Source organism: Halichondria panicea, chromosome 17 (assembly GCF_963675165.1).
Source record: "Halichondria panicea chromosome 17, odHalPani1.1, whole genome shotgun sequence".
NCBI lineage: Eukaryota > Metazoa > Porifera > Demospongiae > Suberitida > Halichondriidae > Halichondria > Halichondria panicea.
In genome coordinates, this window is record NC_087393.1 from 2,551,253 (window position 1) to 2,571,167 (window position 19,915).

Genomic DNA, 19,915 nt, shown 5'->3' on the forward strand with positions numbered 1-19,915 from the left:
TAACCATACTGACTATTGTTTACATGCTGTCTATTTTAATGGTTATCTGGAAACAGTCTTTACCACATCATATAAATGGTATAGTGAAATCCATCTTTACCACATCATAATGGCACTGGTAGTGAATTCAAGAGGAATTCCAGTCTTCAAATATTTGTTCCAGCAGGAATCCTCTTCAGTGCTTCATCAGTGGAGAAGTTGTTCGAATTCTGAGAGTAGATCTAGATCATGTAATCGACTTCGGAGAACGGGAACGCTCTATGTGCATGTGAGTTATTTAGCTGTGTATCGTCAGCTATATATAACATACCACACACACACACACACACACATGCACATGGCGTAGTGTGGGTTTAAACTTGTGAATTTAAACTTATTTCAGCTGATGGAGTTCATGCATGTCACATAGATGTACGAATCTTTACAGCAGTTGAACCCTGACATTGTAGTTTAGTCTCATGCATGAAGTAGCCGCCTTTCCTATAGCTAGGGGAGAGACTGTCTGAGCACTAGCTATATTCTGAAGGTCATATTGCACAATATGGAATGTTCAGTGTCATAAACCTGTTATTGTGCAACGCATGCAATTTGAGGTAAACCGCAATGCTTGACTAGCAACTATGAATATGATTTAACTACGAATCTTTAACAGCAGTTGAACCCTGACATTGTAGTTTAGTCTCATGCATAAAGTAGCCGCCCTTCCTAGGGGAGAGACTGTCTGAGCACTTAATTTAGTCTGAAGGCCATATTGCACAATATGAAATGTTCAGTGTCATAGCAACACATGCAATTTAAAGTAAACCGCAAATGCATCTATGAATATAAATTTTTGTTTGGCTTGCATTACTCCAAGAAAATGAGTGCTAAAGGAACAAGAAAAGTGTTTCACAGGCGTATAGTGCAGTCAACTTGACTTGCTATAATTATAATTATAGCTCCTTGACTGACGTACTAACAGTAGCCTAGTTAGGCTGACTATGCTAGCTTTGTTGCATTTTGAGTGGGCAGATCAAAGGAAACACTGTGCCAATATCTGCCATATGGCACAGGTCAAGCCTTGAACTGTGCCACATCTAGATACTGGCATAGTATGGCTGAAGTTAATTAGGCTGACTATGCTAGCTTTGTTGCATTTTGAGTAGGCAGATCAAAGGAAACACTGTGCCACTATCTAGATACTGGCATAGTATGCCTGAAGTTCCTAAAGCCCACGCTCCACCCAGTAACCTGAAAGGGTCCCTTTTATAGTATAACACTGTTAACAGATTCAGTGGTAGGCAGAAAAAACGTGGCTGGTGCATTCCACAGCCACCACAAGTAGTTGAAACTAGTTGTCCGATAAAAGGAGTGATGTGTACACGGCAAGGAATGCAACAAATCAGTTGTTACACAGCTCACTAGTGCGCATGGGATATATTGGCTCAGTAGTGCCTTTGCCCCTCGAGGCCTGCGGCCCTCGGGACTAAGTCTACTGAGCCAATATATCCCATGTGGCACTCGTATGTGTCACAACTATAACATAAATGCGTCCCACTGCATAGAACCCATACACTTTATGTCATTCTTTATTTCCTTTAATTTTGAATAATAATGATGTTCGCTGACTGAATAGAAAATCATACCCACAAACCCAATTTTGGCATCTATTTAGAATCGGCAAAAGCACCCCAAAACCCACGAGAATTCATCTCAGAGCCACCTAATTTAAAAACAAAATTTCCAGGAGGACATGCCCGCGGACCCCCGTAGGCGGCGGTTTGCGTGCCGTATTTGTGCTCCGGCACTATCCCCCCCCCATTTCAAAATCCCGTATGACGTATGACACCCTGGATTGTTCTAGAGCTGTATAATTATGTTTCCAGACAAATGTTATCTAGAATGCTCTAGAAATGCATGATTGTGTGTATGTACAAGTAAATATATAATTATGCTGCTCTGTTGCTCTGTTTTTGTTCTATAGAGTGGATGAATTACCGTATAGCGTGTAATTTTCGTGGGGCAAAATATTCGTGGTTTTCGTGGTTGGAGGTCTGACCACAAATATTTTACCCACGAATGAAGCGACCTTTACCTGCAGTCCAAGCAGCAACCACAAAAATATTACCCACGAAATGTCTCAATATTGCTGAACCACGAATATTTTGTCCCCCGAAAATTACCCGCTATACGGTAATAAAGTGATTGATTGGTGTATTAAAGAAACAGTACATCTTTAAGAAAACTTCCGCTGCTGCGCACTCGCCAACATTTTGTTCAGTTGAACCTGCATGGCCTTTTGTAATTATCTCCAGGGTTGGTCAACTCGCTATAGAGAAGGGTTCCTCTGTGTATCCATATAATTTTCAAATCAATCACATATACGATCTGCATGCTGTTGTTCATGATAATTTACCATTTACATACATGCAGTGGCCTTATTGCGCTCAGTTGTGTACCTACTGCAACTTCAACAAGTACAAGAACACACAGTGAGTATCGTAAATTGTTCCCTACAAGACAATTATGGAATCGATGGGGTACTAACAGACTTTCATACTAATAAAAAACAACAGTTGAAAAAGCGGTAGTGGAATATAGCCAACCAATTATGAGTATCAATGAACTCTGCATGCATGCATAATGCACTTTATCTCTATAAACATAAACATTAGCTCTATGGACAAGGAACACATGTTTTCATGTCTGGTAAAGGAGTTTCAGTCTGTGTTAAGCAGGTCCTCTGTTACTGATTTCACCTCAATCTACTTCGGAGGAGGTGAGTATAATTATAGAGTTGAAATTGTCTGCAATAAGTAGACAGTTATCCAGTTTATTGCAAAGAGTAGATTTCCTTCAGAGGAGGTATATACGCCAGCTAGGGTCACTTCTTAGTATTTTTCATCTTCCTTAAATTGTTACTATTATTAACAGGCTCGAAATTTAGCGATTTCATTTAGGGTGCAATGGAACCCACGTGATGTTTGTCTTTTTGACCATGGCGTACCTTCTCTGAGATAGGCCATTAAAAGTTGTTCCGCATAGTCCAGATCCATCTCAGGTAGGTTAAGGTTGTTTTTTATTGAAATTGAAGAAAAAGTGCACTATATATAAAGAACTACCATTTTTTGTAAAAAAATTTGTCAATTACACATTATTTTTCACAAAATGTATTGTAAACAGGAATACCTTTTATCTGATAACATTATTACCATGGTTACTATCTTGATATGTGCGTTAACTGTGACCAAATATGACTTACCTTAACAATTGTTTTGAAAATGCTGCCTCCAATACCAAGTTGTAGAAAGCAATATTGGTATCAAAAGAAAGCTTTTAGTGAGGTTTACTAGAAACAAAGTGGATATTTGGTGTGAGCTCATTTTAGCTCTGATTATAGCAACTTTATTGAAAAAATGCTCAAAAAAAACGTGAAAATTTATGATTTGTATGCTTATTGTACAAAATACGTGATAGCAGCCCTAAATATCCACTTGGTTTCTATTGCACTGTAGTAAGAGCTTTCTTTTGATACTAAGATTGAACCATGAAAGTGATTATTGGAGACAGCGTTCTTTGGTTTAAGTAAATAGCAAGTTAATGTACACAACAAGGCAGTAACCATGGCAACGGTGTTATCATCCTGATCCATTTTACGTATCTAATATGAATCCCGAATAAAAAGGTACACAATGAAACCATTACACAATGATTCAATGAATAGACAGCAATGCACCCTCATTTATGGCCTGTATTTGTGAAACGGCCTTAACCAACCTGAGATTGTTGACGTGGCCATGCATATTTCTGTGCTATAATAGAGCCGAATTCTCAGTCAGAGGTGTTCTTCAGTGTAATTATATAGCTAGACGGAGAGTAGCTATGTGCTTTTTCATCTCGTGCAGGTACTCCCAGTCTAGCCGGTCCCGGGTTAGTGGAGGCTGTGTTGAGAGCTGTGTCTGAACATTCTCAGTTGGAAAGTGGGGCTGAAGTGTGCCTAGAGGCTAATCCATCATCGGCAAAACTAGCACAGCTAAGGTGAGTACCTCATCATGACAGTGTGTGACGGGTGGCCGGTATTGAATAGCACAGCTTTAATATCCTGTCTTATGGTTATACATAGTTGTTGCCATGTTTTAAGGGTATGACCAATAATATTACTGTTCCTTACTTATGATTTCAGAGACTTTAAATTAGCTGGTGTCACGCGCTTATCATTGGGAATTCAGGTGAGCTGTTTTTCCACTTAATATCACGAACTATCTCATTCTCTATATATTCATCACCATCGTTGTAGTCCCTGGATGACACTGATCTTAAACTTATGAACAGAGATCACTCCAGTGAAGAAGGGACAAGGTGGACCTTCATGATAAAATTAATGATCTCTCTGACGTGTCTGATTTTCCATTATGATTCGAGATTTTTCTACAGAGCTTTGAAGGATGCCATATCCATCTTTCCTGGAAGTGTTAACACTGACGTCATCTTTGGTAGACCTGGACAGAGCCTACAAAAATGGAAAGAGGAGCTCAGTGATGTAAGTACATATCCGGCATCTAGTTGCTTACATACAGCCATGCAGAGTCTCTGTAAGTGGCCCAGTATCTTTCACCCTCTACCCTCTCTGTCTACATGCTATCAAGAGCTCATAATTATTAACATGCTATACATTCTCAAAGAATGAAAGTAGTCGGTTTGTTTGCAAATATTTAAGAGTAAACTGTGTTGTCCTGAGTTTCGCTTATATCTGGAGTTTGTCTGTAAAGACTCTTCCCACCTTGAATAATAAACTGTGGCGCAGTGGAAACGTGCTGGGCCCATAGCCCAGAGGTCGATGGATCGAAACCATCCCATGCACTACTTACTACCTTTTTGCTTTTTTATTTAATTTTGATGAACAAGTACTGATGCTAATTTACCCTGTGTATTTAGACAGTGATGTGTGTACTAGCAGAGTGGCGCAGTGGAAGCGTGCTGGGCCCATAACCCAGAGGTCGATGGATCGAAACCATCCTCTGCTACTGCGTTTTTGCTTTCTTGTTTGATGAACTCAGTACCAAATTCGCCCTGTGTATTAGGCAGTGATGTGTGTGTGCTAGCAGAGTGGCGCAGTGGAAGCGTGCTGGGCCCATAACCCAGAGGTCGATGGATCGAAACCATCCTCTGCTACTGCCTTTTTGCTTTCTTGAACTAAGTACTGATGTTAATTCGCCCTGTGTATTTAGGCAATGATGTGTGTGTGCTAGCAGAGTGGTGCAGTGGAAGCATGCTGGGCCCATAACCCAGAGGTCGATGGATCGAAACCATCCTCTGCTACTGCCTTTTTGCTTTCTTGAACTAAGTACTGATGTTAATTCGCCCTGTGTATTTAGGCAATGATGTGTGTGTGCTAGCAGGGTGGCGCAGTGGAAGCGTGCTGGGTCCATAACCCAGAGGCTTTTTATTAATTTTTTGATGAACTAAGCACTGATGCTACGTAATTCGCCCTGTGTATTTAGGCAATGATATGTGTGGGCTAGCAGGGTGGCGCAGTGGAAGCGTACGTGCTGGGCCCATAACCCAGAGGTCGATGGATCGAAACCATCCTCTGCTACTACTTACCTTTTTAATTTTGATGAACTAAGTACTGATGCTACGTAATTTTCCCTGTGTATCTATAGGCAATGATATGTGTGTGCTAGCAGAGTGGCGCAGTGGAAGCGTGCTGGGCCCATAACCCAGAGGTCGATGGATCGAAACCATCCCCTGCTACTTACTCCCCTTTTGCTTTCATATTTGTTGGAATACGTGCTAGTGCTAAATTCACACTACATAGTTATGCATCCTAAGATTAGCCATGCCAACACAGAGTTCGTCATTTGATATATTATTGTCATCCTCATTTGACATGGTATGATTTCGCCTGGAAGCGGCAGATAATAACATAATTACGTATGTAGATCATGAATTCCTGTTCGTTGCTCAGTGCTGATATACACTTGTAATTGTTCTCTTGGCAGGTGAATGGGATGGTTGACAATCATGTCTCCCTATACCAGCTCACCGTAGAGAAAGGGACACCATTGGCCAAATCTGTTCTTAGTGGAGAGCAGGTACGTTAGCGTCGTACCAAGCCTCAGATCATCAGCCAACAGTTCTGTATTTCTATTATTATATGTATAGACTGTATTCAAGCAAACCTAAATTCTCTTAAAATTGACGGCCCATAAATTCTCTTAAAATTGACGGCCCAATTTACTTTGTTGACTCATGTGGCTAGTAAGAAATAAATATACAAGTATAGGAGCTATAGGTGCATGTACTGCTAAGATACATGGGCTAATTTGTTACCACAATTCACACAGTTATGTATAATACAGCTGGTATGGATCATATAATTGGATTTTATGTTTTGTATTCAAATGAAATGCACCACTTTTGCAAGACATAATTAATATGATTGTACATGTCGGAGGCTTTCCAGCTTGCATGTTGTAATACAGTGCTTGCTTCCACACACAGAGTATGCCGAACGAGGACACAGTAGCTGATATGTATGAGCATGCAGTCCAAGTGAGTTTATCTGCCTATAAATTTATATACCGGTACTTTACTATGGATGAATTTTGATTTAAATTTGTTGTGTCTGCTGCATCTATAATTACAGAGTTTAGAGGAGGCTGGTTTACGGAGATACGAAGTTTCAAACTTTGCTAAAGAAGTGAGCTTTTTTGCGCTGTTATTCAATCGACTAGTTTATAATTATGTTGAAACTGGCTTTAGGGATTTGAAAGTCGTCATAATATGTCGTATTGGACAGGTTGTGACTACATTGGAATTGGTCCCGGTACGTATGTTACTTATATTGCACAGTTTTCTCATTTGTGTTTGCCCCTATATTTTTCCAGGTGCACATTCAAGGTGAGCTATGTAGTGCGATGTAAAATATAATTATAGGTGCATGGTTCTACAATGGATATTAAGTATAATTAGAGCACGTTCAAATGAATGACACTACTTCAAGAATAGCCTCTTTGAAAATTGAATAACGTCTCACTCTGCATGTAGGTATGTTACTGCACAGTAAAAATAGGAGGACTCACTTTTGTATACATTGCATGCATGGTATTTGGCCTTCATCGTAATAATATTATTATCAAGTTAATCTCTTACATACGTAGGTACTTCGAAAAAGCTTCCGATTCTTACAGTCACTATATTCATACTGTGAATGCGTTGGAGCCAAAATCATGGGCTGCAAGAGTAAGTTCCATTAACCAGCCTAGCCCATTCCGCCAGTTATGACCGTATAGAATACATATAGGATATATACACGTATCTTACCTTTTTGCTACAATGATACATTTACTATAAATCAACAACGGTATAGGTCTATTCCGTTGGGCTGTGTGGAATGCATCTATTAAACATGTGCAGGTTCTTGATGTAGGAGATGGTGTGTTGTTGAGGAAGCACCTAACTAATAATCGACGGTGAATATAATATATATGTGAACCTATAAGTATTACCACAAAATGTTTCACCTTCTATCAGGCTGGAAGAAGTGATAGCAACATGTTTGCGAACTACAGAGGGTCTGAGCAATGAGGTATAATTATGCACACACACAGTAAAATTGTAAGAGTGATTTTTCTAAAAAAAAGTAAAGAGAATTTAGCTCTAAAAACAAGTGGACTAGGCCACGCAGCCACTATCACTAAACAAATAAATGCTATACAATAAGGAATAGCCCTTACTATGAAGTCGTGGGAGGTCAAGTCTTGTGGTGTGTCTAAAAGTGTACTAAAGCAGTTTGAAGGACGATACTGCAAAAGTTCATGAACAGTACAGCTTATCCATAGCATGAAGCCATTCTATGTAGCACTTAAATTAGATACATAATAACCAAGTCAAGCAATATCCTTTGCTGTTTTGACTTCATAGCAGGGAAAGAGAAAAGTTGACATAGAGTAATTCAGCAACAAACAGAGTAAAGACAACGGACTTAGAGCTTGTCAGTGGTATAAATTACTTCTCTAGAATACCTCCCAGCCCGAGTGATCGCTAGTGAGCTAGAAACAGTTAAAATACAACACAGAACAATCAACTACGAAAATATTCGCGAGCGCGAAATATAACGCTGAGTGTTTCAACCTTTTACACAGGGAGGCCTGGTCGTTTTGCAATCCCTTCCTTTTCTATCTCATGACTCCTGGTAATGCGTGATTCACCAAATATACCCCTTATAACGGTACACCCTAGATAGCCCTGGTACAAATTAACAGTGCATAATTATTTCAATTTTTGTTTATTCTATTTCGGTGGGCACCATCTGCATGCATGTATGTCTAGAATAAAACTTCATGGAGATGCATGATGACTGTATGCATATGCCAGATGTGTAATTGTTTCTTTGACCCACAAAACATTGTATAGATATGGAGTCAGTTCTCAGCCGAACCGTTACAACTGAAAATAAAGAATATGAACGATGATAAATTGACTACTCTTCTACAAGCAAAGTTTCTAAATCTTGATTCAAGGTATATATTTATATTGACTTGTATCTCCCGCCGAGTTGTTGTGTATAGCTACGTTTTTAGGACTACAATTATACAGTTATTATAGTGTCTGTATTACAAATAGTAGGTGTGTGGTGCCTCAGATTATTTTAATGTGATACTAGTCTGAAGGCATTGTGATCAGTCTCTAGGGTAGCACCAGGGTTCGGCTAGGGGGGAGGGTGGACTGTGAGATGCATTACAATTAACATACGTAGTTACTTACTTTATATCTTGAATTATGGATTCTATGTATGTGTTTGCTGTTTGCAGTGGTCTCAGGACTACGAGCACAGGGCTTATTGTACTGGACACATTACTTCCAGACATTGTGTCAGCTCTGGGAAACAAACGTACGACATAGTCAGTTCCCAAATAATACAGTTTATTACAATAATTATACTGTTAGACTATTATCTTCTTATTGACTACCTTAATGTCTAATATAGACGGGTAGTAATTTTAGCGTTTTCAGATCTGTTTTTAGGGTACTAATTTTGGCGGATTTGTAGCAAATTCATTACCACAATAATATATTATTAGTCAAAAGATGTACAAGTATGAGTTGGAAAGTTTGGAGTCAGATACAGATGAAAAAATGGCTAGCTTGCTTACCCTAGTGACTACATATGCAAGGATCTTCAGCAGTGGACTGAGACATACCGTATAGCTGGTAATTTTGTACTATACAGTATAGATAGTTTATTATGCCTCGGTGCGCATGCACAAGCGAGGTATACGGTAGTGTGTTTGTGTGTCTGTGTGTCTGTGTGTGTGTGTAGACTGTTTCAGCTGCTCAAGGATCAATGAAGTGCAAGTAAGAGTTTCTATAGGCTTCTAGTCATGTTTTCTTGGCTTGGTATTTGTGGATTTGCAAAATCCTTATGCCTAGTTTTGCTTACTTGGAATGCCATTGCAGCCTTTTCAAAAGAGTCCGTAGCAAAACTTGTTCACCGAGTGTTGCTACTCTATTTAGTAATTAGCTCTGTACTAGAACGCTAGCTATTGGTAGCTCCAAGAGTGAGAAGAGAGCTGCAAGGCTCTGCTGACTTGCAGCCATTAATTTTAGACTCGAACTTTTGGCATCGATCGTTATAACAACAATCATCATCGATCATTACCCACTCTTTGAGTTTCCCTGTGATTCTGGATTCTGCATGCAGCAAAATCAAAAATGTTCATCATGATAATTATAATCAATGTGTGTATAAAAGCTAACTATTAGTAGCTTTATGTTATGTAGCTTTGGCACCTCCACCGAGGCATCAGCACCCGCGGTGCTTTCATTGATGCATTTTTCATACCCATTGTAAAGAAGCGCTTACCCTCATCAAAATTCAGGACGCAGTGGCAGATCCATGCAGTACTTTCAAATGAAACCCCCTTTCCAATGTCCTGGATCCGCCACTGGGACGGGAAAGTAAATTCTAAGTTGGGATTGGCCTAATAGGAGAGAAATGATTCATGCACGCATCACTACTAGGTGATACTCCATCAGTTGCTCTTTGTATGATTATAGACTATATTTTGTTGAGCTCATACGGCGAATCACTGGCAGGCAGCGTGCCACGTTCAAGATTCCACAAGTAAAAGCCCAAAACACACTAAATACTAAATACAGCATACACAGTGGAGCGGATGCTCCCCACAAAAGGCACCTGCAGGTCCCTAGTTAATTACAAAGAACATAAGAGATCATGTATACAAAAGAAAGTAATAATTATAGTAGCAAGAAACAATGCACATACAATACACATTAAACTACACAAGAAGCTACACAAGAAATATAGGACACGGGTAACTACGTACGTGTCAAAGTCGTTACAACTTTTCTAATGCACACTTAACTATTGAATGATACCCAGGGTCGACGGCAGATCTAGTTTGCAATGAGTGGCTCTCGATAGTGATGATCATCGTCATCAACGTTGTTCGAAGCGAAATTCCTTCTGAGGCGCCTTCGATTTCTCAATTTGTTCACTCTGTAAACAGCATGACCAATTATAATCCCGCCAAACTGCGCGAGTGCAATAGTACCGGAAGTGTAAGAAACAGCTAGTCTTGTCACAATATCATAACTATCTACGTATAGTAACGTGCATGCCAAAAGCATTAAGTTTAGAAGGAAAGATTTTTCCAATACTGACAAATACCATTTCTGATACACGTTACTGTAAAAGCCAACGAAGGCTGTGGTCACTGCTATGACTAGTAAGTACATCCTGGGCAGCACAGCCGAAGTTGTGGCGGAGGTTACAAGAATGACTCCACGAGCGAACAGAAGAGCTCCAATCCAATATTGGTGTTTGTCTTTCAGTGGTCCAGTGTAGGAATCAAACAATGGTTTCCACCGCTGGATCCATCTCAGTGCCCAAACATTGTTTATTTTCCTAAGTGGTTGTATAAAAAGCAGAGTTAACATAAATGGAGCCCACAAAAATGTCAGGCAAAACAGAGCAAATACAAAGAGAACGCCATGAAGCAAGCCAACATAGGGAATATTTGCGTCTTCAGTCCATACCACCATATAGCCACCAGGATAGTAGAGGTATGTAAATCTGAGTACTTTGATGATAAAGCGCAATATCTTAGAGTATGAGAGAAGGAAGATGGTAGCCAGCACAGGAATAGAGTTGTTTCCGAAGAATCTTGAAGCTCTGAACGAGTACTTAGAGGCCAAGATTATCAGTCCAGCAATTATCCAGACATACAATGGAAACAAAAATTGTAGCCATGTTTTCCAGTAGGCATTCATTCCAACAAAGAAACAAGTTTCGATTCCAAAATCCAGATTTAACCATGCTAAAAACACTCTGACAACACTATAGTATGCATTTTTATATTCTGGCGGCAGCGTTGTGTGTATATTTGCCCAAACGATGTTGGTGTAAAACAACAGCCCATTAATTGATCCAATTGCCACTGTTAAATCAAGAAGGTGAATAAATGACACCAACAACAGACCTGCCAAAAGAAAAACTAAAAGTAGAGCTATGTGATTGTTGCTCGAACATTTTTGACACTCAGAATTTCCAAGCACTATGCTAAAATTGTCCGCACAACTTCCGCAAAGCAAACCTGACCGTCCATTACTACATAGCACATCATGATCACTGAGATTGAATAGATAATCACCAGGTTTGCAGTAGCCATACGGGCAGTACTGAGTTAGAACGATGTCATTGCTGTTCATCTTGGTGTAAAAACCTATCCATTGTGTACCAGTACGATAAATGGCCGCATTATGATTTTGTATTGTACAGCTAGAAATTTTGTTTTTGCTGAGAAACTCGTTGCACACACACGATGGTGGATATTGCAATTCATTGATTGCAAATCCCATCGGGCAATCAAGTAAGGTGAAGTTTTTGTACACTGGTGTAGTGAGTAATGTTGAAGGAATGACTTTAGATTGTTCATATTTCAGTAGATCATTATTTAGTATGTCATAGTTTCCATAACGACCAGTAGAGGTTAGGTTTACTTTGAGAATAAGTGTTCCATTTGTGGCGTTATACGAGTGCAGTGAGTACGTCAGATCATTGCATTTCTCAAAATTAACTGCCTGGACGGACTGCCCTACCCCTAGATCCACGCTAGTGGGCTCCCCGGACACACTATCGAGGATACTCGCATAAACTGTGGAGGTTAGCGTACCGAATTCGTCCCCCACAACCGTTGCAGACACATTAAACTTCTCTCCTGGATACAGTTCTTGACTAGAGACTAGAATATAGCTAATATTAGCACAAGCTGAATCATCATTTGTAGTACACAAGCAAACACGTTTAGGGTCGGAAGAAATCAGAGATGACTCGAGGGTATTGTTAAATTGAAAAAAATCCTTGAAGACATCGACTGACTTTGCAGGGGAACTGGCACTGCTTGATACTGTGCAATCATCATGTAGAGCTGCTCCATAGATGGCATTTCCACCTCTCCCAGCTGTGTTGTTTGTAAATTCCAGAGTAATATTTAATGAATACGTTTTGTCAGACATCAAAGGTATCTGGTAAAAGCATTTTGATGACTGCAAGCTGTAAGGATTCTTCACCACATATATGGCTCCACCAACATCTGTAGCATGATTGTTCTCAAATATCAAGTGTGTATTGTTATTAAGAACCAACTGTGAGTCAAACAGAGATATTCCTGCTCCTTGAAATCCGTTGTTGTTAACTAAATAATTTCTTTCATTGATGATTAGATTGCTATGCATTACAGTGATTGGTGTACCAATATTGTGTTCAAATGTGCAATTTTCAATAACAGCATTCACAGAACCTATTAACTGGAGAATAGTGTGACCTGAGCTTAACAACTCGTTCTGAAGAAATAAAATTCTTGAAAACACGACTATAGGAGCGTTTGCCATGTCGGAAATGGATGTTGCATCAATTTTTACAACAGAACTCCCAAAGGTATTATTCAAAAAACTGCAATTGTCGACGGTAATAAATTTTCCAATTTTATTTTTCTGTGTAGAATTAGCTTCATTTAATAAAACGTTTAGTACAGTCCCACCATTTCTCACAAACAAACAATTTTGAATTAGCAAAGCAAAGGCCATAGAATCGAATGATGGGATGTTTAGATAAAGTGCAGTATCTGAAATATCATAGAAGATAGTATCATTAAAAGATATGTTGAAAGTGTTATTTGTAATTGCTTCAACATTTCCTTCAATCGATAACAGAAAATACACGCCATATGAAGACCTCAAAATTTGTGACTGTGAGAAATTAGCATTTAGTATTATTCCGGAAGTTTGGTCACTAACAATTTTCACTCCTGCTTTAGAAGTACTGGAAATGTTTGATCTCACAATGCTTAACGTAGCAAGGCAATTTTTTGAGCAAAGGTCCAAGTGAATACCATCTTTTGTTTCACTGGCTATTTTAGAAGATTCAAGCTTTGTTACAATTTCACTCTCATCAGAAAGTGACAGCGAAATACCACCGATCAACGAACTCTGACAAAATGAAATGTTGACAAAACCACCATTTAGGGTATAAACAGAAATTCCAGTGTTACGGCTATTAACTTTTGTGTTTTTGATTTCAACATTCACATCACAATTCATATTTGTGATTGCAACACCGTATAATGTTTGATCCACTACACACTCGATGACACTAACAATTGAAGGACTGCCGGTAAAAGACAAGTAAATTGCTTGACTAAATCCAGCAGCAAGACTGGACGTTATGTTGCTTTGCGTCACTGCTACTTTCCAGGGTTTTCCATTGCTGACAATGTCAATTGAGAAGATTGTTAAAACATTGAGCGCAAACATTGAGCAATTTGTAACGGTCATATCACCTGGTGTAAAATCATTACTGTTGTATTGCTGCGTAACGTTCAAAATGCTCTCATTGAAGTTTGAGTCAGCAATCGCAATGTTAAGCACATTTTCAATACTTAGCTGCAAAGCAAACACATCTATTTGCATTTGCTCGTAAAATTGAACCATTGAGATACTGATTTTAGGAAGATATCGATCCTCATTTGAACTCAAGACAGTAAAAAAAACATGACTCAGTTGTAATTTAGTCATGTTATGGAGCAGAATGCCTCTTTGGGGTCCAATTTTGATTGTGGCATCAGCACTTGAAGAAGCAAAGTGTACATAGTCCCGATCTTTCAACACAAAATCATGTGCCGTCAAGTTGTGGGTACCACCCAAAAATAGCAAAGTAATGTTAGTATAAGACTCGAAGTATGTTTCTGAGTTCAAAGCGTAATCATTCAGTGTGTAGCACTGAGAATTATTTGGACAGTCAGGATTCGAGGGCATTGGTGTGACATAGAATTTGTTATCAGATAGCACACCATGTGTACTGCCACAGAGCAGATAAATGACGAACAAGAATGCGCTACATCTATCCTGTATATACACAGAAATTAACAACATTAAACATGTTGCATAATAAAATTAATAGATGCGATAAAATTGTATGCGATAAAACACCTGAACTTTACTGTATATATATACCATATGTATCTTGCTTCTGTCTTTTAAATAGTGTCTTGTTCTAGAACTCTGTGTCCATTGTGATTGTTATCTAGTGTGATACATCTACCAGAGACAAAAGTTAGGCCCTAAGACCCACCCCCAAGTTTTCAGTATTTGCAAGACAAGACGGAATGCATAGATCTACCACAAGTATCTTATCATAAGGACAACATCACAACATTTTTTTTTAATGATATTCATAATGATGATACCCAAAAACTCTCGACCAGATTGTAGTGAGGGTGATTTTTTTCTGGATTTCCAAAGCTCATAAGACAGACCAATTTAACCTGTTCTAGAAGACTATATGGAATGTATTGACTTCGCAACTTTGGAATAATTATTGTGACAGCTTTGCCAATATCTGGAGTTTTCCAATAATTTATGGCAGATAAATTATTGGCACACTGTTTACTGTTCTCTTTGATCTTAGAGGTCAAATGCAAACCACTTAGGTCCATGATGTGTATGAACATCAAAGGAAAACCACGATACAAATCCATACTAACAATTAAGCAGGGTTCCTACCTATAGCCTCGATTCCAGGCCGCTCTCTATTTTACCCACGATGAAGCGACCTTGTCTACCTTTACCTGCAGTGCAAGTAGCAACTATGAAAATAAGATCCACTAAATATTGCTCAACCACGAATAAATATCCCCCCCCCGAAAATCTCCCAGTATACGGTATAGCAGGGCAAACTCCAACAGTCGAAAAGTACCGTATAGCGTGTAATTTTCGTGGGGCAAAATATTCGTAGTTTTCGTGGTTGGAGGTCTGACCACGAATATTTTACCCACGAATGAAGCGACCTTGCCTACCTTTACCCGCAGTACAAACTCCAAACCACGAAAATATTACCCACGAAATGTCTCAATATTGCTGAACCCACGAATATTTTGTCCCCCGAAAATTACCCGCTATACGGTATACAATTTCATTGAATTATAAGTTCGTACAGCCTGCCACACTCTTATCAGTTATGCATGACCGTTACCAGGAGTGTACTCCTGCTGATTAGGATATAAATCTTGCTACAATGCACTATTAACAACGGTATAGCCATGGGGCTGTGTGGAATGCATCTATTAAACATGTGCAGGTTCTTGATGTAGGAGATGGTGTGTTGTTGAGGAAGCACCTAACTAATAATCGACGATGAATCCAAAGTGAACCTATAAGTATTACCACGAAATCGTTCACCTTCATCAGGCCGGAAAAAGTGATAGCAATATGTTTGCGTTACAGAGGGTCTGAGCAATGACATAATTCCGCACAATGAATTGTGACACTATAGATTGTATATAGACCGGCATAATTATTTGAGAGTTCGACTACTGACTGTGTTGTACGGGATAATCTACTAACGTACAGCAGGTAATTTCGTTGGTGCAAATGTTCGTATGAACTGCCCAATTAATTCGTACATGCAGCTCATGATAATGACGTTAAACCTATTGCGGTAGAATAATTCAATTTTCATAATGCTGTACAATAATAAATATGCCCGCTATATGGTTGTGACACAGCCACGAGTGCCATATATATGGGATATATTGGCTAAGTAGTACGCAGCTCCCCCCCCCCCCCAGGGCAAACATCACTACTGATTCAATATCTACAATGGGTGCACAGTGAAGCTGATTTGTTCAATTTTTTTGGCGTCATGTAATCTGATTGAGTCACTATACAGAGCACAAAAACCTCTATGCCAATATCCAACGCTATGCCAATATCTAGATACTGGAGTCTGCAGTGCCATATGTCACACTGTTACTGCATGTTCCCTTTGATCTTAGAGGTCAAAATGCAACACATTTTACCACATAATAATTATGATGTGTATTTTGTACATAAAAGGAAAACCACAAATCTCATACCCACTAACAAGGCCGGGTATCTGCCAAGGCCAAGGGTCTTAATTAAAATCTGCTCCCGAGGACATTTTAATTGCATTCCGATCGTCTAATTTTCCTTTAGTACCTTGTAAATTCACTGTGGTTGGAGGTGAAAAAGTAGATGATCGGAATGCACTTAAAATGTCCTCCGGAGGTAGATTTTAATTTTTGAGCCTGACTCTATCCCTGGGTATCTGCAGCATATACCCTAGAGTTAGAGGAGGTCCGAAACGAGTACCTCGATTTGAGTTAACACATGCATCAATATGACTTTACTGTACATGACCAAGCCTAATCGAGGTACTCATGTGGTATACCTCCTCTGCCCTAGAGTATATGAATACAGAGGAAGTAAGCCAAGGTCAATAGGGTCACGTTTAATAAACATCTTATCCTGGGTTCTTGACCAGCTACAGCTTATGTGTTGCTCTTGATCGTTTATTCGCCTGCTTGGAAAGCTTAATTGCTATACACATCAACTCTATATAGCTACAGAAGGCTAATTTTCCATATCTTGTGGTTTCGAGGTTATTAACATTAAAGGTTGCAATTAAATCTGGGATCTCTTCTACATGTAGTTCTCTCAAGCTGGTTCGTCTGGGGCGCGATATAGCTCAACTGATTTCTGCTGTGATTATAAGAGGATAAAGCTAGTGGTGGTGTATAAACCCAGGGGCGCGAGGGTGAACTCAGTTTTACATAAACCCACGTGGTGTTTTAATTTTTGACCTTTTGACATTGGCGCACCTCCTCTGGTATGAATAGACCCGTAAGCAAGATCAGTAACTTTGTGGTGTTCTCATAGTATAAGTCACAATGCTGACCATGGCTATCTTTGGGTGTATTGTGGTTTTATCTTCCAGTTGTGTGTACTTCATTAGTACTTTGTGGTGTTCTCATAGTATAAGTCACAATGCTGACCATATGGCTATCTTTGGGTGTATTGTGGTTTTATCTTCCTGCAGTTGTGTGTACTCCCGTTAGTAGCTCATAGTATAAGCCACAATGCTGACCCAGACTGCGCCCGAGGCTGAGGTTGTTTATAAACCAAGCATTCATTACTTGCACATATGCAGCATACCGTTACGGCGTATAATCTGGTTCATAAGCGCACATCAATTGGTTAGCAGACCATAGATAGAGTAGAGAGGGATTGGAAATGATGTACAAGGAGGTACGACATCCGCGTGTCATCTGCGTGTCTTAAACACACACATTCCTTATTATATTGAACTTTGACCTAAGGAATGTGTGTCTAAAACATTTCCTTTGACACACGGATGTCGTACCTCCTCTGATGCTGACCATGGCTATCTTTGGGTGTATTTATCTTCCTGCAGTTGTGTGTACAGCACCTTTGCAACACACACACAAATGGTAAACCACAATGTAAACCCACAATGTAAACATGGACTACATGCAGGCTATCCTTGAGTGGTTTCTTTACTGGTCAGTGTACTAACACAACAACTATAGATACCAAGGTTGCAGTAATAAGGCCTACTCCACAGATGTGAGATGGAGAATGGTATACCAGAGCTGAGGTGTGTACATGGTCTATCTTATATCACACAGAAAAAATAACTAGCAATTTGAAATGTGAACATAATTATTGACAGCAGTGACAGCAGTGGCGTAGGAAGAGAGTTATCACTTAGAGAGCATGGATAGTAGAAAAAGTTTAGAAGGGGAGCTGATACGCATGTGCACACATATTAAAGTGTGCCTGCACGGGGGTCTTGTGGTAGTCCCCAAAAAATATATTAATTTTGCATGCTCTGGGATTGATTGATGTATTTGCGTACAATTAAAAGCTTGATTGAATTGAGCTTGGGTAAAAAGCAAGCATGCGTGTTAAGGGCCTTATAGAGGCCTGGTTCCTACTTTTAGTACACCACTAGACAGTACTGCAGAATGTAGCCTCGATCCCAGGCCGCACTTCCCACTTCACTTACGTACGTATTGATATGTAATAACTATGGCCTATATAATTATGTCTACGAGTTGCTTAAAAATCAAACTTCATGATGACTGCATGCATGCCAGATTTGTAAATTGTTTCTGTCTTTTTGTTGATATGCCTGACCTATACATTGTAAAAATGTAGATATGGAATCAGTTCTCAACCGAACTGTTAAGACTGCAATTAAAGAATATGAACGATGAGAAATTGACTACTTTTACAATTGAAGTTTCTAAATCTTGATTCAAGGTATATATATATATTTATATCGACATAATTATATATCTCCCGGTGTATATAGCTACGTCTTTGGATTTAATTAATTCCATGTACTAATTAATCTCTCAGCTAGTTTCTGTAGTACACAAATAATTATGCAGATCACTATTTAATTAATGCTACGCATAATTATTGCAACATACATAGTTACGTACTTGAATGATGGATTTTATGTTTTTGCTGTTTGCAGTGCGGCATGGTCTGAGGACTACGAGCACAGGGCTTATTGTACTGGACACATTACTTCCAGACATTGTATCAGCTCATATGATTCCCAGTTTACGTAACAGATGGCATTATTATGCTATCTTCGTTAGTTAAGGCCTGAGAATGGGACGAGATGATTAATATCTAATCCATCACTGTTCTTGTCATGACAACAAACGTTCTTTTGTTTAACATTATCTATATTTTTATGGGTTTGATTGCTTCTCTATTTGACAGTATTTTTTCTTTTGATCATGTTCCTAGCTTTGGTGCACATGCAAAGGCTTCAGCATTGCAAATAAGAAATTGAAAAATCCTAAAAGTGACGTCGTTTTTGACCCACTACCATGTCGTGAGCCACAGCCACAGTTTCGAATTCAACTTGAAGAATCAGATGGCTTTACTATTATTATGAGGCTTGTTGATTCAGAATCAGATACATCCGTGGAAAATGTTGTTGAATATGAACCTCCTCCTGTCCCACAATCTGGACCCAGAGCTGAAAAAATCAGTGCTTGCTTATTGGCTTTTGATGTGTTTATTGCAGTAGTTAGTGCAATTCTAGTTCTTGCAGATATGCTGCTATACATGTCATTCTACTACGAAATGGCTCAACTGCGGAGCCGTACACCTCCTCTGCTGGCTTTCTCTCTTCTTTTGGATCTCTTGTTCCTGCGTTATTTACACTGACAGCTGGGATCTTAGAGAAACGTTTGATCACATTTCTGAGTGGTTTTGATAATGCTAATAAATCACTTACGAGAAGGAGAAGGAACACTGAACCATAACGTGACTGAAACGTGCACATGTACACATGCAGCACAACTTACTAAGTTTACTATAATTATGCCGATTAATTATTATTATAGCGTATACCAATTAGGGTGAGTATATACAACTCGATCGCAATATTTTTTAGATTTTATGCTTGCACAAGACTGTATAGTATGTACCTTAAAGTGACATATTTTCACAGGTAGATATGTTTGCGAATTCACTGTTTAGCTCATTTTGCTGGTATTAAATTTTG

The 19,915-nt window shown here is 39.2% G+C and overlaps 2 protein-coding genes and 3 non-coding genes across 7 annotated transcripts; 4 read left to right on the forward strand and 1 right to left on the reverse strand.

Annotated features, from left to right (window-relative positions):
• The first annotated feature begins 44 nt into the window (after positions 1-44).
• Positions 45-9,071, forward strand: LOC135350901 (radical S-adenosyl methionine domain-containing protein 1, mitochondrial-like). Of its 3 annotated transcripts, XM_064549761.1 has the most exons (17): positions 46-268; positions 2,413-2,471; positions 2,655-2,758; positions 3,885-4,017; positions 4,163-4,208; positions 4,277-4,338; positions 4,414-4,519; positions 5,982-6,074; positions 6,484-6,534; positions 6,629-6,682; positions 6,745-6,808; positions 6,870-6,882; positions 7,143-7,224; positions 7,399-7,454; positions 7,516-7,570; positions 8,398-8,504; positions 8,796-9,071. In XM_064549761.1, exons 1-17 carry the CDS (start codon positions 110-112, stop codon positions 8,884-8,886), a joined length of 1,335 nt encoding a protein of 444 aa, XP_064405831.1. In that variant the 5' UTR covers positions 46-109; the 3' UTR covers positions 8,887-9,071. The 3 variants fall into 3 exon arrangements, 2 of the variants coding, with proteins under 2 accessions (XP_064405831.1, XP_064405830.1); XM_064549760.1 differs by having other exon boundaries at positions 4,277-4,519; XR_010399325.1 differs by lacking the exon at positions 8,796-9,071 and having other exon boundaries at positions 45-268; positions 4,277-4,519; positions 7,352-7,454; positions 8,398-8,484.
• Trnam-cau (transfer RNA methionine (anticodon CAU)) lies at positions 4,932-5,003 on the forward strand. The gene has a single exon. It is a non-coding gene; the product is annotated as a tRNA-Met (tRNA).
• Trnam-cau (transfer RNA methionine (anticodon CAU)) lies at positions 5,080-5,151 on the forward strand. Its single transcript has one exon. It is a non-coding gene; the product is annotated as a tRNA-Met (tRNA).
• Positions 5,227-5,298, forward strand: Trnam-cau (transfer RNA methionine (anticodon CAU)). Its single transcript has one exon. It is a non-coding gene; the product is annotated as a tRNA-Met (tRNA).
• A 1,038-nt stretch (positions 9,072-10,109) lies between the features above and the next one.
• On the reverse strand, positions 10,110-14,649 carry LOC135350893 (uncharacterized). The gene is made up of 2 exons (XM_064549747.1): positions 14,518-14,649; positions 10,110-14,409 (listed from the first exon to the last, which is right to left on the reverse strand). Exons 1-2 carry the CDS (start codon positions 14,518-14,520, stop codon positions 10,402-10,404), a joined length of 4,011 nt encoding a protein of 1,336 aa, XP_064405817.1. The 5' UTR covers positions 14,521-14,649; the 3' UTR covers positions 10,110-10,401.
• Between the last annotated feature and the right edge of the window lie 5,266 nt (positions 14,650-19,915).